Genomic DNA, 27,199 nt, shown 5'->3' with positions numbered 1-27,199 from the left:
ACATTAGCGGTGATTAACATCACCTTCGGTAATTCCCAACGGCCTGGTTTTGAAAGATACAAAGCACCAGCCAAGAGGCAAACACACGCGATAAGTTCGATAACCCCCCAAGATCTTGCAACTGTCCGTGCAGAATGCATTTGAAGTCGCTGCACAAACCCGTCCTGTAATACAACCATGCACCATTTTTGAGGAAGCTATTTAAAATGGCCGAAGCGCTATAAAACAATTGTTCATGTAGTTGAATTGGTGGAGAATTGCACAAAGGTCATGAGTTCGAGTCCCATTAAACACATAAAATGTATAGCTTAAAGGATTAGTCCATTTTCTTAAAAAAATTTCAGATAATTTACTCACCACTATGTCATCCAAAATGTTGATTTCTACCTTTGTTCAGTTGAGAAGAAATTATGTTTTTTGAGGAAAACATTCCAGGATTTTTCTCATTTTAATGGACTTTAATGGACCCCAACACCTAACAGTTTTAATGCAGTTTAAAATTGCAGTTTCAAAGGACTCCCAAACGAGGCATAAGAGTCTTATCTAGCGAAACGATTGTCGTTTTTGACAAGAAAAATAAAAAATATGCACTTTTAAACCACAACTTCTCTTCTATCTCCGTTCATGTGATGCGCCAGCGCGACCTCACGCAATATGTCATCACGTCAAGAGGTCACAGATGACGTATGCGAAATTATGCCCCAGTGTTTACAAGTGTGGAGAAAGCGGACCGTTCAGACGTTGTTGTATGTCGGATGATACTAATGAATGTCTTTGTGCCAGTTTATTGTTTAAAATGGTCCGCAAATGTGCCTTTCATATATGTAACACGTGAACATGTGGATTACGCAATTACGTGAGGTCGCGCTGGCGCGTCACACGACCGGAGGAAGACGAGAAGTTTTGGTTTAAAAGTGCATATTTTTTATTTTTCTTGTGAAAAATGACAATCGTTTCGCTAGGTAAGACCCTTATGTCTCGTTTGGGAGTCCTTTGAAACTGCAATTAAACTGCATTAAAACTGTTGAGTGTTGGGGTCCATTAAAGTCCATTAAAATTAGAAAAATCATGGAATGTATTCCTCAAAAAACATAATTTTTTCTCGACTGAACAAAAAAAGACATCAACATTTGTGATGACATGGTGGTGAGTAAATTATCTGGATTTTTTTAAAGAAAATGAACTCATCCTTTAAATGAAAAAAAAAAACATTTTCCAAATACATGAATGTTAAAAAATTTTGATTTGTTTTTAATTTTTTTATACAAACAAGGTAATATTTTATTTCGTGTTGACGCGATTGCATTTTTAAGATGATCCGTCAGTATGAAAGAAAAACTAGCCCTGACTGTGACTCAATCCATATGTACAGTAAGACGTCGTTGTAAATCCAGACAGGTTTCTGGGAATATATGAAGGCCACGTCAATGCGTCATCCGGGGCCAACATCTCACGTTTCTTTATTCGCAGCCGGGGACGCGACAGATTATGAAAAACAGATGAGAAATTCAAGAGATGACATGTATAACGTAGTACGACATACAGTATGTACAGTACTGTACAGTATACATGCACACATATACAGTATATGTACATTATGAAAAGCCTCTGTGCCTCGTTGTTCTGGAATGTTAGTGAGAGGAAATAGCGGAGAACTGACTCCATTTGTCACGCTGAAAGGAGACGAGACTGTCCTGAGTCCAGCCAATGAAACCTGTTCTCAGATCAGCAGAAAAAAAAGCTTTTTTTCAGGGAAGTAAACTTTATAAGAAACACTGGAACCTGTCTGGACTTTTTATGCACTAAACCTAGTGCTAACTCGCTATCCAAATGACATTGTTTAGACAAGGTGTAAAAATTATTAAGCGTAAAGACTATGATATTAAGTAATATTTCTTTCTCACTCAATTTTGAAAGTTTTTTGTGCTTTGAGCTTCAACATCGATTTCCTGTTTGCAGGCAAAATTTCAAACGTGTATAAACAGGCCAGCGCACATAAACACATTTGCCCGGGGTTTGAAGCGGCTGACCACAGACCGACTCATCCTGTGACTCATGCAGGCAACGCGGGCCAGATGTGTCTCATGAGAGTAAGGTCAAGTGTGCGGTTACACGAGCGCGCGTGCATGCGAGTCTCACCGACACATCTTGATCCATCTGTGCTGGTGACGTAACCACGCGGACAGGTGCAGACGTAGCTCCCGGCCGTGTTCGTACATTCTCCACCGTCGCACACTCCGGGTATGGTCGCGCATTCGTCGATATCTGAAACGAAACACAAACAGTGGGTTTATTTGTTAGAATCAATACAAAAAAAGAAAATTAAAGGTGCCAAAGAATGCATTGAAATAATCATTAATAAAATAATTGTTCTCTGATATTTACATAGAAGATTTGCACAAATTATCCAGAGACGGTTTTACATGTCCATTTACAACCCTAGGATTTCTCCCCAGAATTTTTACCTTATTTAAAAAGATCATGAATATTAATGTTGAGCTCTGCTATGATTGGCTGTTTCACAGAGCAGCACCTTCAGTAGCTCTGTGTGTGTGTGTGTAAACAGATCTTATGTTTGAGTCTGTTTTAGACGAAGATACATAATTTGAGGGATAATTGTTTGGAGATTAATGGACGTTTCTGAGTGGTAACTTCGTGTTTTTTTTTCCAGTATGGATCTACAAAACATAATAATAGCATTAACTAGCATATAGCGCTAACTCAGCAGTCACAACATTGTTTTTAGCATTGTAACAACACTGTAATTAATTTAATGTTGGGGCGTACATCGCAACTGTAACATCACAGTGGGTGTAACTGTCAAAATCGCATCTACCGCGGCTAGTTTGCCGCTAGAACATTCTGAGTGTTCTCGCTTCATTCGCGAATGAAATTCTAGTCATGGAGACATTCACGCGGAAATTCGCGTCATGGGAGGGGATTCTGCGACTGCTCGCTTTCTGTAATCACGTCACTACTAGACCATACTCCTGATTGGTTAACGCGGCACGTTTTTCCACCAAAGTTCAAATTTTGGCCGCTAAACACATCATTCGCACCGCGAGACCTCCAGACGCGCGTCAACACGTCTTCACATTGACTTAACATCGAAATCACTTGCGCTTGATGCCTCTTCCGCGTCTGGTGTAAACGAAGCATTAGGTTAAGATCGGTCTGTTTTCCAGCTATCTTTTGCAGCTGGAGGTTTACATAAGGAGGAGGAAACAAATTTGTTTGAGGCTCACAATATGTCGTTACCATGTACAGTATTCATTTATGCCTACGTAAATACAGTTTTACATTCTACGGCACATTCAATCGTTAAAATAAAACACTCACTAGTATAAACAAATCTAATATAGACCTAAGACACAATGGTAAATAAATGCTTTTTCATTTGTAAGTCTCTTTGGATAATAGTAAATACTAAATAAATAAACATGACATAAATGCATAAAATTTATCTTGACTGCACAGCTCGGATAATTTGGTTTTGGTAGAGTTCATAAGTTTGCGAAAACTCACAGTCATTTCGCACCAACAGTCTATAACACGACTACGAGCACAAACTCAAAGTCAAAAACAGATGGCAAACCGTTTTGTTGCCTTTCATTGCGTGCCGCTCTTATATTTATACACACGTGCAATTAGATTTATTATAGTAAAATTATATGTAGCCGCTGTGTGCGAGGATGTGGGCAAAACATGGCGAAGGACTGCACGTTTGTTAAGCATATGTATGTGCGAACAGGATGATGTCATACATTTAAAACCTCTTCGAATCAATCCAGCCCTTCAGCGAGGACAGAGAACAACAGCCAGACATTACAAGAGAGGAAGTGATGTCACACCCTGCGTGAAACGTCCGCCACCTGGATAAACGAGTGAGCAGTTTGTGTAGACGCCACAGGGATGATTGTAGCCAGAAAAATTTTGCATGTGCTTGATCACATGTGTGGTTAGCCATTGTACGATACAAGAGCGCTTTTTGTGGCTTTTGCTTTCCAGATGGAGTCGTTTCTGTGAATAAATGTCAATGTCTGGTAGGGTACGCCGCATGAGGTTTGTGTGTGTATATAAAAGGAGGTACATTTTTTTATTGAAAATTATTGCCATATTATTGCGTATCCACGCCCATCATTTGGGTTCCTCGCCTAGAAAAATGTGATTAGAGTAAAAGGTGGCTCAGCATTAAAAATAAATGTACCAAAACAGTTGTCATGCAAAAATCTACTTACGTTCCCCTGAGCTATAGGAGAACCTTTACATTTATATGATGCCATTTGGAGAATCTTACATCATCAACATTGGATTCCTAATATATCATGTCAATAATCCCTTCAACAGCTCAAAAATCCTTTAAGCCAAAACTGCCCTGTAAGCACCTAAAGTTATGCCCTACCCTCCTTGCCTGGGGCAAAACTTTTTCCAGTACACCACCCTTAACATTGTAATTACCCCCCTCCCCATCTAACAGACCAACCACCTGGGTTTTTCCACCCTCAGCATGGCTTCAAAGAACAGAGAAGCAGTTTTTCTGCCAAAATCCAGCCGTTCAGACTCACAGTTCAGCATGTTTAACGCTTGGCAGGTACCGCCGACAAAACCCGAGTGTCTAATTACAAAATTCTTCAAGTTCTCCATCCGTTTCTGACCTCGAGTAAATGTCTGCTTTCAGTGAACCTTCAGACAAAGGTCTTGTTTCACCAAACATTGGTCATTTGGGTTAAAATGTGATTTGGAGCTAAACTAATAACTTCCAGAGGAAGTCAGATCATCTCTGGGTGACTGGACGCTTAGCTAATCCTACCGGTTAATTTCCTTAACAAAATATATACCCACATATTTTCGTTAATAAAATATTTTGGCCTATGGTTGTTTTGGCAATACAAGTGCACAATAAAGCACACTGATATGCAGTTTAAGTGGTAGATAAAGAACAGCTTTTAAATATACCCAAAGGGCAGGCCTGAATCCAAAAACCACGGACCCCTGATTTGACAACACGCCTGCTTGTTTTCACTCCGCATTGTTAAAATTCCTATCAAGCGGCACTGTTAAAAATGACCGAGACGAACCAAAGTAGAACGGGCACATAAAATTAAGGGTAAGGCTTAAACTAGTTACCCATAATACATTTCAGCTCCATACTTGAATATGAAAACTTACATTACAAAGCTTAAAATGTCATCATTTTGTATATTTGTTAATCTGCTCATGACAGTTTTGTGTCTTGTCGTCAACGACATACCTTCACACTTCTGGTTGGTCTCACTCTGCCGATGGCCCGCGGGACATTTGCACTCGTAGGATCCGACGGTGTTGATACAGTTACCTCCGGCGCACAGCCCGGGAACAGCCTGACATTCATCCACATCTGACAACACAATAACACATCACTTGAATGTCAACACAATTTATATGGGAAGTTTTGTGTGCACTGAATCCCAGATCAAAACGTGCAAAAACATGCATCCCCACGAACTTTCCTGTTTACACATTTCTGCCTTTGTTAGCTCACAAGCTGGGTTTCATCACCCCGATTTTATGCGCATTTTGAAGTATCGCAAAAAATTTCGACTAAAAATAGTAACGCCTGAGGTGGGTTTTGACTTACAGTATGTGATAATGAGTAAATGCGAGATAAAAAGGCATTTGCAGAATAAATTCTGACGTAGCGAAAATTAAACCCACGTTACTGATCATCTAGCTGTATCCCCTAAAGTTGTCTTTTCCATATATGGGGCTTGACGTCATCTTAATGCCCTTGCTGGGCAAAAAGTCAGCATTTCTTCTTCAGTGCACACCATTCAGTTTGACAATTACAAGCTGCACTGCTAATAAATTTATTACTTGCCAAGTCGTAACTAAATGCAGTCCTGTCTCAATTTTCTAAGCGTGCCTTGTTTTATTTACTGTTGGTTACTAGGTTACTAATATCACCATCATTCGCTCGAACAACTTGATGGATTCGCTTCACATTTGGATGGAAACCCCACTACAGTCTAAGCATCTAGACTTCATCTGAACTTATAGCCCTTACGTAAAGCTCTTTGGTACGGTCCAGATCTTTGGACAGACGTCTGGACGGGTTTAGACAGCAGTTACGTGTCTGGCTAGCGCACAGACACTGCAGACATCAAACCAGGTCCTTCATCCAGTGCGTCTGATTTATCTTTATTTTTTATTGATATGCACGCACTTAGTTGCCAAAGCGAAAGCTGCAGACCCTCATCCTGCATCCAGTCGTGCCAGATTTGTTCTGTCCTCAAATGTATTCCTAAAATAACTTCTATCAATATACGGCATTGAGCACAAGGAGCCTCAACATGCAGCATAGGAATCCTCCATCTTAGATGCGCACATGTGAGTGCTTTGTACTTTAGCCAGACGGACTTATGTGAAAGCTTTTCAGACTTTGGGTAAATCTAGGCCAGGCTTGTGTTGTGAATTGAATAGAGTTAAAGAATATTTAAGTTAAAAGGAGCCACTTAGATTTGGAACTGCGGGCCATTTTTGAGATAAGGATGGTACTTGGTATTTTGGCTCACAAAATGTTCCCTACAGCAAAGCAATTTGACTTTGTGAGTCACTATTTATTAAACAATATATACAAATATATAAACAAAACAAAGCCCCCATAATTGTATACAATGGCATGCCATTTACGCTCTTAATGGAAGTCATCTAAATATTTGACACGGCTAAGCAATACAACAGAAAAGCTTCTTTATACTTGGACATGGAATGGGGGAGTGGTATAGTTTAGCTTACATAAGTCAGGACCTATGTTACACTTATCTGCCCCGTCAGGCCGGTCATTAGGGCAAGAATTTAACAAACAACTGCACCAGAAATTCAGAGAAAGCAGACTAAGCTATCTGTTTAGAATTTTGAATGTTGCATTTGGCCTCACCTTGACAGGCACCGGTCCGGATGTTGGGAATGAAACCTCTTCGGCAAGGGTGGGGCTGGGAGGGGCACATCTCGCAGGGGTGACCCCACGCTCGCCCGATGGTGGCACAGCAAAGCGTCTTGGTGCACACAATCCCGCTCAGCTGACCCTGGCACATTTGGTTGTTGACCTGAGTAAAGCAAGGTCCTGTCCTGTAGTCTGAAAGTGTAAGAGGAATCATATATTTTAAATTGTGAAACGTTTTGACATGACTGTAAAAATAAGTGATCTTATGACAGCTGGATGAAGATTACACTAAGAATGATGACAGATTTATCTTCTCCGGCACGCAGCTGGTTCTCATGCTGGAGGTCAGTCTGGGAATGCTCTGACAATGGATGTCTTTCACAGTCTTAATGAGATAACTGGGTAATAGCTAAGAAATTGCTGGATTGTATCAATCCTGGCAAATTCCATGAGAAAACGTCTTGTTTTTGGCTGAAGTTGAAATCGTGGAGCACACATTGAGATGTAGATGGTATTGGGCTGTTTTGACTTTAAGAGATTTTACCGTGACATTCCCTTTCGCTGATGGCCAATCGAGACAACTTAATCTTTTCAAGAATGTTTTGCGCAACAAGTAAACCAACTTGATGCTAAAATAAACTGAGCATTTGAATTTCTGGTCATTTGCATTCAATGAAACCCAGAGGCTGAAACTTCAACAGATGTGCTGCTGTGTTACATTCTTTCTTCAAGAGTTTGCTAGTGATGTTTAAAGCAACAATAGTCATTGATTGGGATATGACTGCACAAAGCAATTCTTGTAAGAAGTGGTCAAATCTTTCCGCGTCCTTGGGATTTCCTCATGTGCAAAGAAAGATGAATCATAAATTCTTACTCAAGAGGGACTGTCATTATAAAAGTAGGTCAGGAGAAGGCAAATAAGAGAGTAGTGTGGAGATTTCCACCTCGTATGTCTTCAAATCCCTTTATTGTCCCCTCAATCCCGTATGTAACCCCAGTGACCTGATTGTTCTTCCTGGACAATTTGAGTCCAGGAATGCAGGTCCGTGACCCACAGTGAGAATCCCATGCACATCTGGGATTGATTCATTGTGCTTGGTTGGGACTACAGATAAGACAAGACCCAGATGCACCCATCCATATCCAGTACCCTATCACACTCTGTAGATTCTCACTGCAAGCAAAGATACTCATAAGAGCCATGGGAAAACTCTCTTAGGCCTAAAACCAAGACCTTGCTGATTTGTCGACTTGTGGACTCATTTTCCCATGTTGAGAGGAATGAAATAAGTGCTTGGAAAATGAGCTGGGGTCTTAAAGTTAACGAGTTGACGCATTGCCTGTTTGTCGAGTAGTCACATATCAAGTTTTAATTTAACTGTGTATTACAATAACCAAATGAATTCAGTTATTAGTGCTTTCACGAAATATGCAGTGTTTGAAGACAACATTTTAGTACAAAAAATATCATATAAGTATGCAATAATATAATGTAATATCCATTTACCCAGGGTGTACCCTGACTGTGGCCCAATATGCTGGGAAAGGCTCCAGACCCAAACAACCCTACAAGGACAAGTGGGTTCGGAAAATGGATGACTAATATAATATATATTTGGAATTGCACAAAATAAAATAAAGTGAAACCGATCTGAATTAACAAAGCACTGCACGACATCTGAAATGAGTTAATTTAAGAACGTTTACATACAAGCCAATAATTTAGAGTGCCTCTCCCGAAACTAATCCAGTGTTTCCCACAAGCTAACAGAAACTTTAAGTGAGTTTGACACGGTGCTTCCACTGTTCATGACAACGCAAGCATTACAAATCTGTCAACACAAGATGCAAGCTTTCATTTCTAAACCCCAGCATCTCTGTTCGCTCTATTAACACAGTGCTGGAGTGACCAGAACAAACGAAGACGTTGCATGGTGGGTGGCAGATCACTTACGTAGGTAAACGTCGACTTTTCTGGAAGACTAGTCAACTAGTCAACACCAGTTATCGTGCACAGCTGAGCAACTCATGATTTTGATATCCAACCACCTCGAGAACATCTCTGTGAGGTCTGTCTGTCGGTCCTTTGATCTGCATGGAAGCTGGAGCCCTGAAGTCTGAAAACTCTAGCCAACATTGTTCAGAAGTTGCCCTGTTTGAGCGAGCCAAGTTCAGCACGGCTCCATCTGTACGTGCACACGGCCAAAGAATAACATGGCGTAATGTGGTAGGACCAATCTAAAGATTGGAGCACTCACAGCTAATTTCAAGAGGTCTCAGGTTTGCAAGATCAGGCTGACAAACCTGCCGGCAATGTGCAGACCCTGTTCCCAGAAACAGGAACACTCATATACCAGAGAAGCTGAGAAGGGGGAAAGTGTTGATGATGCAGGCAACATTCTGTAGTAATTCTGCCTTGATTGCAGTTTGAGCGATTCGTCAGATTGAAACCATTCCCTTTTACTTGATTCCCGCCAACTGCTCACTCGCCTCTTCTTTCCGTTTAGTCACTACGATATTTTCCTGCCAACTATTACTTCTTTCTGAGAAAAAAATACGAATCATGTGGTGAAACTACAGGGAAACGCAACGCCCCAAAAGCGGACTAATATGAGATGCTTGTGCAAGGTTTGGGACAACATTGTGTACGGCGTCATTCATTGGAGAGCGTTCCAGACGTCTTCACACTCCAATGACTTGGCTGGCTTTTATCAACTATAATGTTAATGGACTAAAAAAAGACGGAAATTCATGAAAGACCTTCTAAAAAATGAAAACTCAGCCCGGGTCTGAAATATGAAGACTCAGGAGACCAGCTGCACAATCAATGGCAGAGGTGGAAACTTGACGTTCTACCAAAAACGTGCTAAAGAATCAATGACTTGGAATATGTGTAACCTAATCAGAGTAGAGATCAAGATAAGAAAATCACTAAGAAATATGCTTCGCTTCATGAGAAAGCCATAAGTTCATGCACACGAAAAACGTTGAGGAGAACAGAAACATTAGAAGCTCAAGCTCTCCTGTGCAAACCTTTGATGTTTTCTGGACTGACCAACAAACACTTTTACGGCTCAGTGATTTACAGTATGACAAAGCAGAGTCCTTAGATCTCCCTTATCTCTTCTCCACACGTACAGCAATGATTTCAACGATTTTATGACTCACAAATAGTATTGCGAAGCTCAGGAATTTTGGAAATATTCCAAGTTTGGAAAGTTAAGGAATTAAAAGAAAATATTTGGAAATTTTAGGTAATTTATACAAACATTGGCTTCCTCAACATCTAAATCAACTTTATCCATGTGCCACAAATCCCATATATTCCCATGTAATTTCCATAAAACTTTTCCCAACCCTACTCACAAATAAGTCTACGGCCACAGTACAGTTCCTTCATTCATACTTGTGTGGTTACAGGACGCTTGCTAATGTCTTAATGCTCTGAAAATTGTTTTTCTCTCGAATCTGCTTCTGTGGTAAAACAGTCAGCAATTAAAGGGTTTCGAAAAGACTAATGGCTTTCGACATGAGGTCAACCCCCGGCTGCAGCATACATACTAGCTATCGTAAGTACATATGCTTCAGGGAAAATGAATGGGGCTGACATCATTTCTCACATTATTTTGTTCATCCCTCTATAAACTACATTCAGCTTTCATCGAGCACCTCCACACGACTTTACAAAAACACAAGCCAAATTTCGCTCTGCTTCTCCTGATCTAATTTAATCCCATTTAAACAATAACCTTGGTACCATTTAATTTTTAGAAAAAAAAGTTTTTTTAAGCTTGAAATTGTTCGTGTTTTACGCATACGTGAGGGTCCGTGTACAGTGTGCTTCACGAAAAATTCGTCATCAGAATAGTACGCTTGCATTGTACGCGCACGCCAGCTTTTTGTAACTGCACATATTTTGGATGCGTAGGTTGCGCATGCGCATACAATAAAATGTAGTATGTAGCCCAGGAGACATTTTGTCGCAATGCACACGCAGCGTAATAGTCAAATAAACTATAATTTGCAAGGCAGTGTGCTTACATTCGCGTACATGTAAAAATCAAACTATACTCTGGGCTTTAGGGATCAAACAGACATAACTCACTTCTAGTCTAGCTTTCTAGTCCAAAAAAATTAAATTTTTGTCCCCTTTCATTCACTTTAACACACTTTATTCACTTTAACACAAATGAACACTTGGCCGACACTATTTGGAGTTCAGCCGACTAAATGGGCCGAGACAGCAGACCTGGTCTTCTCCCTCTCTCTTTCTTTCTTTCTATCTGATGTAACTAATGGTTTAGTGAGGTTAAACCACCTTCTCCAGCCTCGAGGGTGCGTCTGGAGGTCTGTGAGAGATAGCTGAAGGCTCTGAGCTGAATGGATCGAGTGGCCCAGGACCGAATCGCCGGGGGGCAGCTGGTGTCTGGTGGACGACACTCCCAGTGTGAAGAGCAGATTGTTTGTGCTAGTTGAAGCCGTCTTGTGTATACACAGCTGGGTCTCCATTTCTCTAGTCCTTGTAAGAAAACGTCTACGGCTCCACGCAGAAATGTTCCCTTGTCATTTACGCCCCACTTTATCTTCTGCCAGATGTCTCCCAAACGCTTCCACCCCCCCGAGTTGTGTTTTCAAAGGGAACCGGCTCGTGATTGCACAAGGGGCTCCGTGACGGGGTGGGGTAGGACAGGAAGGCAGATGGAGGAGGGTGGAGTAACCAAAGAGGGGTCAGGTATTCGGTCCTGTGTGCCTGGGGCGTTTCTCTCACACATTTCGAATAGCATTATGGAAACTTTACAGTCAAGTCGGTCTGACATTTTCTCCAGCCTCTAGAGTGTCTTGGCAAGCGTAAGGGAGTTTGTCATCCTTTCACCTCGATTTAGTCATTGTTCGAGCTCTGGGAGAGACTTGGCCACAATTTAAACTGTACCATTAATTTCACACTGACTACAGTGAAGGCACATTTTTAACCCTGCATCAAAACCGAAGTAAGCTACAGTGTTCTGCTTAGTGATTCTGGGTCACAGAGTCACATCGACGCCCTGTGTGGCATTTTCCACATTTTTAAACCAGCTGCGAGACAGTAAACAAACCTCACATACTTTACAGACATCTTTAAAATGTGCCACAACACAATTAAAAAAATGAGAGGAAAGGTTTGTGGTATCTTACCTCTCTCGCATTGCGGCCCGGTAAACCCATAGACACATGCACATCTGTTGGGGCCGATGCAGCGTCCGCCATTTTGACATCCATTCTCACACACAGCTGCGGGAAACAAAATTGGCAAAATGTGAGCTTTTTTGTTATTTTTTGGCCCATTTTTATTTAATAGAACGTATGTTGGGAGAAGACATGGAAGCACAGGGTGGAGAGATGGGTAGGGGATCGGCAAAGGTCCTCGAGCCGGTATTCGATCTCGGGTTGCACTACACCATCGTCTCCGACAAAATGTTAGCATTATTTTATTTGGGTTATATGTTATTAAATCTTTAAAAAAATAAAGTACACTTACGTTGTCCACAGTGAGTTCCTGTATAGCCCTTCTGGCACGCGCAGGAGTCGTCATTACAAACTCCTCCATTCATACATCTAACACTGCAGGACTGGACTGTACCAGAATAAAGTAAAGATAAATAAAAAAGTCACGTTAATTCTGCAAACAATCAACCTCCATTCAACCGAACTCATCTGACCTTACTGTTATTAGTTTTGGCGTTCCTGTAGCTCAGTTGGTCGAGCATCGTTTAAGCACACACCAAATATTTGCCAACTAAAACTGTTCAGCCGAAAATAGCAAAAAATCGGTATTTGGCCGAATAAGTGAAAAGATTGAATTTATTTCATAAAACAATTTTTTATTAAAGCAAACAAACAGCAACTAGTGTAGAGTGAGAGTCGCACACAATTTATTAATGCAACAAACATGTTGGCAGTGTGGAAGAAATTTAGAGATTTGAGATTTTTGGCCAAATACAGTGGCCGCCGATGACTTCTCTTCCGAAGGGCACGAATTCATGTGTTCGAGGGTGTCATATGTGTTGCTCTTCATGTCAAAATATGTGTCCGTTGCGTCATGTGAACCACGTGCATCATGCATCATTTCAAAATAAGTGCCTGCTGCACACGCGTCAAAAGGGTTTATGATAAAAGAGACGCTCACGTTCACGAAATACTCGCAAGATAGTAATCTCTGATTACACATGAGATTAAGTGAGTATCTGGCAAACGTGAGTATCTCTTTTATTATAAACCCCTTCGAAACTTCTGCAGCAGACACGTATTTTGACATGATGCATGATGCACATAAGTTTACATGACGTGCCAAACACATATTTTGACATGATGAGCCACACACATGACGAGCTAAATACATGTTGTTACGAGCTACGCATCGTGTGCCCTCGAAAAAAAGTCACCGGCTGCCACTGGCCAAATACTTTCGGTTGCCGAACATTTGGTGCTTCCATATTTTGATTGCCAGGGAACACACATGCTAATAGAAAATATAATTTGAATGCATTGTAAGTGGCTTTGAATAAAAGTGCCTGCCAAATGCAAAACTGTCAGATTTCTACATTGTAAAAAATATGTTTTAATTAGAGACTTAAAAATATTCCAAAAGATTTTATTGGCACAGACAAAATCACTTTGCAAGATTTCTATTTTAGAAGAATCATTTAGCAAGAGTTTGTAGATAAACACGCTGTAACTCTAAATTGCATTTCCTCAGGGATAATTTCCAAGATGACAAAACCACAATAAATCATCTTTAAAGCTACGCTTGCACCACAAAATTTCCAAAGATTGACGTTTCCCATTGGTTGCATCAAAGCGATGCTCGCCAAACTCTTGTTCTGTCTAAACACAGGCGTCGTGCCATATAGCTTCAGCCCAAAATATAATTCAAACTACTATTCTTTCTAGACCAAAAAATAAAATGTACAGTTCATCTTTTATGGTTTTGTTTCGTAGTTTCCATGATCTAATCCCTAAAAAAACCCAAACTGAAACATAGTGGGAGGGTTATTGTTTTTTTAAACATTTTGCCTAAAACATTGTCGTTGTCTGATTTTACATTAAATATACTGCTGGAGATAGATCAAACATGACCAATTCTGTTTTTCGCTGACGGCATGCTTTCAACAGCAAGGCCTGTGAGCATTTGAGTAGGGTCGTGTTTTCCTAGAGAAAAGGAAATGACTTCATTGGCTAGACCTGCTGGCGGTCCCCAACAGGTGGGGGCTGGGGGCGCTGTAGCTTGCCGACCCATGCGAAGAAAGCTGCACGTGCTGAGCAGTGCACCAACACCAAAATGGGGTTCCCTAAGGTTCCAGCCCCACAATGCACCTCTGTATGTAGCAGTCACATCTGTCCGTTTTTTTTCACAAGCTAAGCTGAAGGCATGAAACATGAGCAAAGACGAGGAACAGAGGCCCTTTATGGCCGTCCGTCCTCGGCGTGGCCTGTCAACATCAAGCTCAGCGTAGAGACGTCGTGGGGCTTGAGAAGAAATCTGATGGCTTGCATTACAACATAAATGCATCATAAGTGCTGAGTGTTAACTCTTGTGCTGTTTTTTAATAAAAACAACTCATATTAATCCATGGATTCAAGAACTGCTGATTTTGTGGCTGAAAATGAATATGCATAGAAATGAATCATTACATTTACATGTATGTGTTTGGCAGATGCTTTTAACTTTTAAGTCAAAAAAATCCATCTAACAGAAAGCACCGAAGATCTTGGGGGAGACAGGGCTGTTTTTGTGCATTTGGCCACCTGCTAAACCAGCTAAAGCGTAGGAGACTAGTTAACCACCTGAGGATGGTTTAAGCAGTTTATTCCTAGCAGGGTTAAGAGCTCATTATAGTTCTGCGTAGGTCCTACGACGTAGCCTCGACCTCACTCTAGGGTTCACGTCTCTGCGTAAGCTAAGCCGAACAATCAACGCGTTAGCATTATCTTCGTCACAATTGCACCATTTTGAGGCTAACAGTTATGCTAACATCCGCTCCCAACCTCTGCAGACGGTACGCGGTCGAGTGGGAGTAATGACAGTAATGCCAATCTCCCAAAACCTTTAGTCTTTGCTTTCATAAAGTCTGGCAACACGATTAGTTGGTCAATTTCCCATCGCAGGATAAATTGACTTTTGGTTTATAGCTTACGAGACCAAACCCTATAGTTAGGTATTTTTTGGTTTATTGGTCTATGACCGCATATTCCTGGCATTTGCTGTGATTCAGCGGGACACTGCTGGCAGAGAGCAGGTGTGGAAACAGAAAGCTGAATTAATGTTTACCCATGAATCATCAACGGTCATTACTTTTACCCCAGCTAGACAAAATCAATCAAAGCTTTTTCAATATCTGTTGATTAAAAATGATGATTCGTAGGTGGCCAGATTGAACAAGACTAGTTCATGATTCAAAGGAAGAAACACTATACACTGTTGGAGAAATTTCCTTGCAGTACCTCTGCTCAATTTACATTTAACTCAATAAATCTTTCAAAATATTCAAGAATTGTTTAAATATATGACTAAGCCCTTAAACCAATTCAAAAACAGGCACATTTTATGCATTTGGCAGACGCTTTTATACAAAGTGACATACAGTGCATTACAAGGTATACATTTCATCATTATGTGCCCCCTGAAAATCAAACCCGTGACCGGTTTGCCGCTAATGCAGTGCTCTACTAATTAAACTTCAAAGCTAAAGTTGTAGCCATGGTCTAGCATGGTCATGGTGCTTAGCAAGCCCATTAAATTGAATCTACTGTCAAACTGGTTACTCAATATGTGGGAACACTATTGGATGATTGCATGCGTCATAAGATCCAGGACGGCTAAATTGACTGAACTCACCTGCGGCCGCTCCACAGTTTGGGGAAAGATGACCACTGGAGCAGGTGCACATGTTGGGCCTTGAGCAGAAGCCATCGCCACATGTATTTCTACAGATCGCTAAAAAAAGAAAAATATTCATGAGAAGTGTTCGACCAAGGTGACACATGCAGTACACATCATATCAACATGGACAAATTGCCTTATTAAAAGACAATAGGTGCATTTCCATTGCAGATTTGCGCAAAACGTTTGCGTTATTTTCTAATTGTCAACAAAATACTATTGCGATATGACAGCTTTCCATTTATCGATGATATGCGACTGAAACTTAGTTTTCCGTCATTCCAAACATCACGTCGACTGATGTTGGTAGGTTTACTAATAACACATAAAACCGCAATAGGCATTATTCTTAACCGAAGGAGACTTAAGAGTATTATCCAAACATTAATGCCAAGGAAAGCCCCTTATACTTAGGAGCAGCAACGTATAGGTGTTTCTTGGAGGTAATAGCAGTGGCAGCTCGTGACTGCTCATCCGAGGGGCGCAAATTCAAAATATGTATTTGGAGTGTCATGTGTGTTCCTTGTGTTTTCACAGTTGGTGGTTTTTGCGTCATGTGAACCATGTGCATCACGTGTTTTGTCAAAATAATTGCCTGCTGCACAAGCATCAAAACCGTTTATGATAAAAGAGACGCTCACATTCATAAAATACACGCAAGACACTCCCTTAACAGTAAACTGGGATTACGCATGAGATTAAGCGAGTAAGACGCGTCTGCGGCAGGCACTTATTTTGACAAAACACGTGATGCACATAGGATCATTTGAAGCACAGAACACATATTTTGAAATTACGAACCACATACATGAAGGGCTACATACATGTTGTGATGCACTTCGCATCGAGCGCCCTCAAAAAAAGAAGTCACTGGCCGCCACTGCGTAATAGTACTTTTTTTTATCAAAAGAGATGTAGGAGAACATTGTTGGCAAGGTAAGCGTCTTATACTTTTGAGCAGACATGCATTGAGGTGTTTCTTGGAGGTTTTAGTATTTACTGCATCATCTTCAAATAATAATAGTGATTTACTTGCATCAGGTGACGTGAAAATAGGAACTGTTTTCATTGTAGTTTTGCGAAATACACCGCATTGCCTAAACAAACCACCTCACGCGAGCATAAAACCTTTTTGTTATGGGAGTTTTTGTGAAATTGACGTGTTACCATTGCCCGTGTTTTCAATTCGCAATGTAATGTAATGGGTAATGGAAACGCAGCTACTGTTTGTACTAAGCTTCATTTCCCCCTGAACCCATTGTACTTTAGGAGCACAGTTTGTCCCCCAACTTGAATGTAAGATACGGATTTATACAATAAAATGTTCAGCCCCGACTTTCAAAACAAAAACATCCTGATGGTGCAGATACTTACGAACGATACACTGGTTCCCTGCAGGAAGCGTTTTCCATCCTGGACAACAATAGGAGTGAAAGCGAGAACCACATACATTGGGCCTGAAACAGAGAAAACATGTTTCCCATAAAAGAAATGTCTATAGTCTCAAAAACCTTTTGACCTTTTAAAACGCAGCTCAGTGAGTGACCCGAATGACTTTATACGTCTTTCCAGGAAACAACATGAAAATAGGCAGTTTGTTTTGAGCAGGATCCTAACCAAACATCCTGAGACAGAAATATTTACTAGCGCTTCTCTTAAGTTTCCAGATTTACTAACGCATGAGCGTTTTTTTGGCACAGACCTGACTTTCTAACAGTAATGGCCAGTCTAGAGAAATGAAGCCGATGTATGCAAGATTAATTACAAGGGCAAGTCCAAAGTTAAGTTTCTCACAGCCCTGTACCACATTTTAGGAGGCCCACGTTCAGGGTATGCAATCCAAGCATTAAGGATTGATTCCCAGACTGTAATGCACGCCTTCGGTTAATCTTCGCCGTTCTTTTCCAGCAAACTCAGAGGAACTCCCTCAAACCTGGACCCTTGTTCCAAACAAGCTTTATTTCTATCACCACCAAGTTAAGTCTGCCATAAACGGAGCTTTAAAAACACAAAGGTACATCTGTCTTTTTACATACACACAAATTCCTTTGCTCTACAAGGCAAGATGTTTACGGCTGTCAGTCACCTGGAGACGACCAGCTGACTCTTTTGATGGAGTTTAAACTGCAATACCAGACGACACGACTCCTTACAGCAGAGACGGAGACCTGAAGGGAGTCGGGGCAGATAGAGCACTAGATGTTGGAAAATAGAAACGGAAAATGCTGGTAAAAGGGCAAGAACAAGTGGGAGGTAAAGAAAACAAGTAGATTTTGGGGGGTTGGAAGGGTGGGCTGTTGAAAACAAAAGCAGCAGCGGAAATTAAACTAGAAAATTACGGAGTATCACCAGCATGGAAGCCAAGAGTCGTATTTCTTAAAATCTAGGATTTGAGAGAGTTGATGACACCAAGATGAATCCCCCAAACTGGTTATGTTGCGTCACTTTCATCGCTTTTAGTAATCCAAATGTGGAAGTATTCCTTATAAAATTGTTTTTGAGAAGAAAACTATATTTATAAAGCCGAAGAATAGAGCACAGACAAATGCATTTTAAAACGCAATCCACATGCAAAGAAATAAATGTATTAGTTGCAGCACTGTGTGTTTATCGCTACTAAATGAAAACATTTACCAACCCAGCGTCTCAAAGAGAAATATTAATGTGCAAAGGATTCTCTGCTACAAGCAAATGCCATGTGACTCCTCAACTGGAACCAATTCTTTATTTTTTTCCAAAACTCCTACCTTCCCACAGGCAAAGATTTACATCAATGCCAATGATTTCAGGATAATACAGGTTAACTTTACAATTCTTGAAGGGGGGACCCCTTATAAGCTGAATTCCAGAAAGGCAAAAGGTCAACAAGGCATCTGAGATAGGAAATCAGTACAAGCTTTGATGGCCTCTGGCCAACTTTCGGTAAGGTCACAAGAACTGAACAGCACCTCTCGTAAGGGCTTGTCGGTTATCTTGGGAAGGTCACAAACAATGATAGCACAATTCTGACCCACAGGGTACCACTCCTAAAGAGGTTAAAGGTCAATTCAATGGCATTTAGTCCCAGCCCCCAGGACTGCTGGAAGTCCAGCTCGGAGCTAATGAGCTTACAGAATGTTATAAAGATCCCATGCTGGATGTCTGAGGCATTTCTTTGTCCAACTTGGCCTGTTTCGAGCCCCTGACCCTGATGAACCCGAATCACGTTGCTGTCTAGACTACACAAACTTTTAAAGGGGTGGGGGGTTTTTACATATGATTTCATGCGATTGCATACACGCCTTTGGGAATGAGGCATTCTTGAATGGATTGTTTCATGACTTTTCAAAGTTATTTGCATTGGACAACAGAAAGCAATTAGACGTTATGTGTTTTCTTGTGTGGAACAATACGACAATGAGTCCATTTGATAAGTTGATGAGAATTTCTGGGCACGGTATTGTGGACACATAAGGATACACTTATGAGACCTACATCCTCCTTTTCTCCGCCAAGATGTCAGAGTGAAAGTTGCATTAAGTTTTTTGCTTTTTAGCGGGGTCTGTCAAGTTAGCCCCATATCCATGGATTTTTGTCTTAGTCTTAAGTTTAACACTGCACGCTCTTGTCTGTTTAACACTCGCCATAAACTTGCACATTTGACAGTCTTGAAAGTTTCACTCAATGCTTTTAATAAGTACATGCTGGGGGGAAATATGCCTAGTATATACCAAACATACCATTGCAGAGCATGTTTTTTCTTTTCTTGAACCTAATGATGTATTTCCATGATGCACAAATTCAAAAAATGTTGCTGGCTTGTAAACTCTTTGATATTTGAGAACGATTGTTTTCCTCAGACTGACATGTGTTTTCAACTGTTAAAAGAACTGCATATACAAGACAAAGCTCATTCTCTCCAGGGACGCGAACATCAAGTGTTCTGCAATAACCAAAGCCCATCTTAATCTAATCGAACTGACATTGCCTTTGAGACATGTTGAATGAATGAATACATTTTTGTGCTTTGAGAAGCCTGACCAAGCCGGCCAAACATCTAATCTGAGTGATCTGCTGGCTTTGCTCTCTGCAGAACTTGTCAGGGTCTGCTTGGCATCAACGGCAGATCACAGCAATCTTATTCTCTTCGATTTTACCTTTATTTAATGGGCCCCAAGACGCAATATAATTATGTGTCGGCCAAATTATACTTAGCTCAGAGAGAACCAATAAGCTTCAATTAACTCATTGCCGTTATGCTAAACCATGCGACAGTGGATCAAATGGGCTAGAAAAGACTCATCTCATGTTGGTGATTACAATCAAGAGTCTTACTGGGGTCGTGTGTAAAGCATAAAAAGGTTTTCTTTTATCTGGGAAAGCCCATAAATGGCGTAAGCAAAAATCAATCGGCACAGTGAGAAGAGATACAACAGTACAGCATAAGACACATTTATGTTGGCTATATATGTACGACTATATGTACTATAGGCAGTGATGTCACCACTGACAAATCTCTAAATCCCATGTAAACGCAGTTTTCTGCATAGCTGGTTTATTGATTGGGATATGAACACATGATAACAGGTTTCTATAATAAGCAAATGATGAAAGTTATCCACTAATTCTGTGCATGTAAACACACTCAGTGTGTACTATAAACATTATGGTAGGATTAAGAACATCGATTGTTAGTTAAAGTACACAATAGATCCTTCTTTAAGACACAATAGCTACAACATTTGTCAAAGGGGTTGTTAAGTTCATGGTCTTGCCTTGATGAGGAAATAATCTGGAAACTAGTCTTGAATCCCCCTAGGCAAGTTTTTTGTTGGAGAAGTGGGCACTATGGCACACATCAGAGTTGACATTCTGCCATGGTTTGGCTCCAATGACCGCATCACAAACTCGACTTCACAAAACATCGAATTAACTTACATCTCTGTGTAATGCAGGTCAACTATGACCGCTTCTACTTCTGGTGCCCAGTGTAGAGGTAAAGAATAGCCTTGTTGTTTCTGAAGAGACGTAGCGCTAACTACAGTGCTAATCCAAATGTTTGTTTGACCTTGCTGGATTTGTTTCAGAATTTGTTTGGAGATACGTCTGCTTCTCACCTGCACCTTGGAAACAAATGTGCCTTGTTGGAGCCCCTGAGTAATCAGAATACCTCATTTCCTGATGTAGTTTGCAGGGGAGTTACATATAAGCAAGCGCAGATGAGAGGAATAACCGATTCAAACATACGAGCACGGCCCAGCACAAAACTGCCATTGTTTAAACAAAAATGAAATACACACTTCTGGCTTTCTGAACAAAAAAAGCCCACCCTGAGTTTTAGAGGCACTGGAAGGTTTGGAAAGTATATCCATCATCCAATTCTTCTGTGTTCTCTTAAAATGTGTTGACCTCGACCAAAACTTCACAGCTAAAAATATCATGCACTCTTCTCTACAAGTAAAATTTATAATAATCAACCTGTGATGTTGTTCAACATGGACGCTCTTGTTGTGATTGCATTTGAGTACTTCAAATTCCTTCACAGCACACATTTGACAAACATTATCACAGCTGGCTCCACCACACATGTTGCTTTTTTGAGGAACAGTGGCAGAAGTTTGGCTCCAGCCCAAACATCACAGCAGGTAACAGAAATCCACAGCAATGCATTTCTATTGCAGTAACCTCAACGTATTAAGAAGCTAATGCTAGCTTTTAATTGCTGTGTTTTCACAGAAGCTTCCAAGCAACCAGTCTTCAAATGAGCATACTGTTCTTCTAAAATTTGAGTTCAACCCTCCCTAAGTCTCTTATGGTTACTTCATTAGTGAAGCTTACAGATACAGTGGCAGGACCATACAAAAATGTCTTACCCCCTGAGGGTCTCCTGGCCTCTCCGACGGACCCTGAGTTGCGCCTCCCCTTCTGGTTTTCCAGAGAATCGACTAGCCTGGATGTCTCCGTCACCTTGCGCCTGCACCGAATACGTTGCGGCCCACCAGACCGCGACCCATCCGAGCACCACCTTGGCCAACTTCCAAGCTCCCATTGGCCCCTGCTGTGCGACTCCTTAAACCTCCTGTAAACGTGCGTCACCCGTAATAAAACTCTTCTCTTTTGATGAGCTCCTCAGATGCGTCTTTCAAGTGTGTGAGGTAAGAGCACTCCAGGCTGAGATCGTTAACACAGACGAAAGACAGAAAATTTATAAAGTGATTTCCATTTTTATACATTTTGGTCAAGTGTGCAATGCATTTACAGTATACAACTTACATTAGAACAAATGGGTTGCCTCGTAAATTTAGCCATTAAATTACCCACAGTCGATGATGGAGTTTTTTTATAAAGTGTAGTATTATTCCATGCGAACGCTATTGCACTTAATACGCCGCCCTACAATATTTTACAAGCTCACTTGGACTGCCATAGTGTGCAGAAATAGCCAACTGTTGGCAAAGACCAAACTTCTGGTTCTGTCTTCAACCGGCTCATTAAAAATAAGTTTTTGGATAAATAATGGCTCTCATAAGATTTTGAACCATGGCAGAAATTGGTTTTGACTTCAGAAGGGTGGCAAAACAACACAGCTTAGCATACCGAAAATCAAAAACAGCCACAAAGATGGCATGACGACTTTTACCCCTCAGGAGTTTTGTGGTTTTATTATAGTTTCAATGTTTTTTGGTGGATTCATTACCATTTGCATTAGTTTTCCTACAAATATTAAGGCTAAACTATGATTACTGTGGTAAAACCATGGATAATGTAAGGGTAGAGCATTCTTTATGCTATACCTGAAGATTATAATTGTAATTTTACATATATAAATATATTTATCTGTATAGTTCCACAAGAAATAGCGTACTTTAGTATTTACTATAGTTAAGTGTTTTAAACCTTACCAAAGTAAATATTAAAGTATACTATAGTATTTATTACAATCAGTATAGTTAATACTACACATTTACTACCGTTTACTATAATAAATACTTCATTTTTTCATGTGGATTTCATAAATTATTTTATGTATATGCATATATATTTACATGCATATACATACCAAACATGTAAAAAAAACTAATGGTTAGTTAAGTCCGTTATTTTAAATGACAGCTCTGTTAAGGGAGGGAAAGTTTGAGGCGTGTCCAAGTGGGCGGGTCTAATAGCGGCGCGAACAATGAGAAGAAAAAAACATCAATGAGCGACATCAATCATCTATCGAGTGTATCGTCATGAATGACTTCCTCCGCTAAAATGACGTCAGACACCGTGTCACTAGTTAACTTCTTGAATGTTAAAAAGTATGAGGTTAAAAAATGACGGCACGTGAGCGTTTCTTTCGTGAGAAGGAAAAAAAGCTGAGAGAGAAAAGTTTGCTGAGGTAAAAGTGTTCACGAGCGAGCACTTCACAACAGATTAAAAGCCACTGCTTCAAATTTAAAATCAGCGTATTTTAGTCTGCTTTTACGAACAAGTGATACATGCAACACCTGATATACTGCAAAAAGACACATCATCAAACGTTACATTTTAAACGAGGTCTTTCAGTTTTTAAAACTTCCATCTTTTCAGTCGTGCACCATAATAACGGTTTGATTTCCGTTTTAATTCAGTTTGCCGGTTAACCTGAAGCAAATAAACGCCGAATGACTTTTTTCCTCAGATTAACTTTTGCAATGTTTCCAACATCGTATTTGACGCAAATTACATATTTTCATATTCAAACGCGTGTCAGCGACGCGTTGAAAGCGATGCAAATAAATCAAGCCTAAATAAGGAGGATATTGAATTCGAAATACCTCAGATGTGTCGGAATGCCTGAAGGAGTCCGTTATTGTCACGGGATATGATCCACTGAATGGAAAACTGCACTGTTGCCCCTGTGAGGGGGGAGAAACGTGAGTGAATTACCCTGATAGGACGAGGGGAGGTGCTTGCTTTGAAATGGGAGGGGGTTTGCACCTCCTCACTGTCCCTCAAACCCCCGCTGCAATCTGCCATCATTTACAGTAAACCAGGAGTCTATGAAAAAGTGAGGTGTATGTGACAAATATATGAGGTATAGTTAATTAAACTCTTTATTGAGTATATACCTATGTTATATAACATTTTACCTGACATAAATAACAGTAATCATTGTAAGTATTGTTCTATAGCTACCTACCTACATATCTATCTGATTAATCAAGATGAAAAGTTTGTTTTCTCACTTTGAATCTTTACTGCTCACAGTCTACCCCTAATATTAATTGACTGTTAGGAGAGAGGCGCTAACTGGGTGGTCAGACAGCTGAGTGAGACCCAAATGCTACTTAACTACCCAACTGAGTCAGCAGGTTTGAAAAAGATAGATGCCTTTGTTGTCTGAGCGATTCAGGAACACCCCATCATTCTTGTATTGATTATGCTTATTTTATCCCTCACCCTCTTATTTTTTTTTTAAAATGAGCGTTTTTGTTCATTGGTGTTTAAGCGTGTCTGTTAAATTATGTATAGTCCCCAAAGTCATAAACTAAATTGAACAATATATGTCATATGAGTTCATTCTCTATGTCATGTTAAATATGGTTGAGGAATCTTCTGTCTTGCACGGTCGTAGAAATGATTTGCTGCCTTTCCAACCCCACCTCTCGTCCTTGAAGTGAACGCAGCGAAATTCAATGTAAGCCGAGTCCGCCTCCAAAGACCCACTCCTCACCCTTAAACAGAACCATATTGTCCGTTGAGCACAGGAAAATGCTTTCCCTTTCCGTTTGACTCCTCCTCAACATCTGAACGGTCATGTTAAACAGTATGCAGGCTTTCCAGACGAATTAGAAATTTTTATGACTTATCTCATGAGAGCTAGACAATATGTTTACTTGTTAAAGACTGGTAATGTTTGATGAGAACAAACACTGCCTTCTTTAGATAAACAAAATACTTTTCTTTTTAGTTAGTAGTGTTACTACATTACCTATTGCTCATACTTACGGGTACTTCAGGAAATCCTTTACCGTATGTATTTAACAAATCATGTTCATAGCACAACCTGTCTTGTGTTACATGATACCGTGAAGCCCTTGAATCATGTGGCTGTTGACTGCACATGTGCTATCATTTTTCTTTTTAGGTCAGTTTTGGGTCATTTTTGCCTTTATTTGACAGTATGTGAGGAAATCTGCTCAAACGTGTGTTATAATCCAAAAAAGTATTGGACAAAAATGTGTCAGTCACCCACCCACAGCATTGTTGTGGCAGTGAAATATTTGTATTTGTCAACTACTTATAAAAGCTTTTCTGTGATAACATTTGTTTGCTTGAAATTAGTCAGGGATGAGAAATAATTACGAACATTTGAGAGGTGATGAGCTTTTTCTGGAGATTCTTCAGCATCTGACATAAACCAGATGAAGATTTGTTTTTAATATGACTCTGATGTCACTATAGTCTCGGTTTCACCACTTCGTAAGTTTTGTGAATGCCGATTTTATCTTCTGCTTTGGAAAATCAACACCAGGTCATGGTTGGTTGAGATTCACAAACCAAAAATTGTTTCATGAATCAGATTACAAGAATGATCTCTCTATAATTTCTCAATTGTTTCTCATAGACAAATGGGGAACCAACTAAGACTTTCGCTTAATCCAAAGAGGTTCTTCTCTAATAGCCGAAAAGCCTTGATGTCTCAGGTATGTTTCTTTGTAATGTTGATTTTGTCTCGCATGTTGCTCCTTTTGAGAATTAAAAACATGCAGAAATGAGGCAATTGTTGGCATGTAGTAAAAACAATGTAAATAGCTCGATTCAGATAAATCTGCTTTCAGTTAGCATGTATTTGATGAGACATATTTAAAGGTTGCGTTAGTGTGTAATGTTGCTATAATAGCATAATACCTGTAAAATGATAAAGCTCAAAATTCACTACCAGGCAATATATTTTCTTTAACAGAATTCGTCTTTCAAAGCCTACAGCAAACGGCCGGTTTAGACTACAGCCCTCTACTTCCTGTTTTAATGACGTCAGAAGAGTAAATTTGACTAAACTCCGCCCACAGGAATACGTCAGTCGCCAGCTAAGCTAACGGCAAGCTAAGCAGCTATCAAATCACAACACACTAAACAAACTACACAATCAGAACTCGTTATGTATTTCTGAAGAAGGGACTTCATAGAACATGGATGACATTAACTTTACATTAATGAAAGCAGGAGAAATTACAGAAAAATCGGTGTACAACAAAAGTTCTGTGGCTAAGGTTAAACCTTACTAGTGCGCACAGTAATAATTTAATGTAATATAAAGACCAAAAATTTCACATGCACCCCTTATGGTACATTCACACGGGGTGTAAGCATCAATGCTTAACGGAAGGCTTGTCTGAAGCGTAGCCAACAGCCAATCACAGTAGCCGCTACACATGCTTTGGTCTTCCATAAACGTAATTGGCTGGGTTATTTGCATAAGACGATTTAATTGGCTGACGCACGTGTTGCCGCTTGAAAAGTTGAGAAATGTTCAACTTCTGCCGCGAGCAACGGCACTGACGCGGCACCGACGGATCCACAATTCAGTTCGGCAACGCATGACGTCACCCATTAAAAGTGAATGGGAAGCGTTAATGCTTATGCCCCGTGTGAATGCACCATTAGAATATCAACAGTGTTCATTTTTATTTTGTTTTACTTTGATTTTTGAGTCACTCGACCATCACTAAGAAAGAAAGTGATAAACTATCAAAGAGAAACCTCTGAGCAATAAAATGGTTCCTCTGGATACAGATGGTTTATCTTTTTATCCGGTCAGGACACAGCATGAAAATAAACCATAATCTAAATCCATGCTTATATAGATGCTCTATCAATGTCGCGTAGGAAAGGAGAATGTTTGATGTGGTTTCTGGCATGTTGTAAGCTTTAGATATCAAATAACTGCATGAGCAAAAAGGGGTTCCTTCAATACAGATACTTTTAAAGTTTCTCGTAATGCACTTGTGTCGAATTCATAGCTGAAATCTGTTATCAGTGTTTGACTCCAAAGCAAAGTTTCCCTGTTATTTATCTTAAAAGAAGAAAAACATTTGATTCCAGACACATGGATAAGGTTATATACATTAGTTCTGCGGAAAAGCATTCACACATGTTTAGATTCTTGTTGACAGAGGCTGCGTTCAAAATCGTATACCGAATTAGATGAAGTACCTACTCATCGACTGTTAAAACAGTATACTATATGAATAGTTGGACATACAACAACCGCCATGTTGATAAATTACGTGACAAGTTCAGTAAACAAGTACAATTTAACCACAAGGGATAGCTGTTTATGTTATGTATTTGCATTTGAATAGAGCTGCGTTACCACTTTCGGGAATTTTTGGAAAAAAAAAACGCCCCTCTGT

At 40.2% G+C, this 27,199-nt stretch overlaps 1 protein-coding gene across 1 annotated transcript in view; it reads right to left on the bottom strand.

The window, feature by feature from the left end:
• Positions 1-23,707, bottom strand: part of fbn2b (fibrillin 2b) — a 55,478-nt gene extending 31,771 nt beyond the window's left edge. The window contains exons 1-9 of the mRNA XM_065244391.1: positions 23,618-23,707; positions 21,692-21,989; positions 17,214-17,296; positions 15,795-15,893; positions 12,438-12,533; positions 12,095-12,190; positions 6,917-7,114; positions 5,252-5,377; positions 2,140-2,265 (exon numbers count right to left, since the gene is read on the bottom strand). Coding sequence (XP_065100463.1) covers positions 2,140-2,265; positions 5,252-5,377; positions 6,917-7,114; positions 12,095-12,190; positions 12,438-12,533; positions 15,795-15,893; positions 17,214-17,296; positions 21,692-21,867 — 1,000 coding nt within the window. The 5' untranslated portion in view covers positions 21,868-21,989; positions 23,618-23,707. The remainder of the gene's footprint in view (positions 1-2,139; positions 2,266-5,251; positions 5,378-6,916; positions 7,115-12,094; positions 12,191-12,437; positions 12,534-15,794; positions 15,894-17,213; positions 17,297-21,691; positions 21,990-23,617) is intronic.
• Between the last annotated feature and the right edge of the window lie 3,492 nt (positions 23,708-27,199).

Source organism: Paramisgurnus dabryanus, chromosome 24 (genome assembly GCF_030506205.2).
Source record: "Paramisgurnus dabryanus chromosome 24, PD_genome_1.1, whole genome shotgun sequence".
Lineage (NCBI taxonomy): Eukaryota > Metazoa > Chordata > Actinopteri > Cypriniformes > Cobitidae > Paramisgurnus > Paramisgurnus dabryanus.
This window is presented reverse-complemented; position numbering and strand designations above follow the sequence as displayed.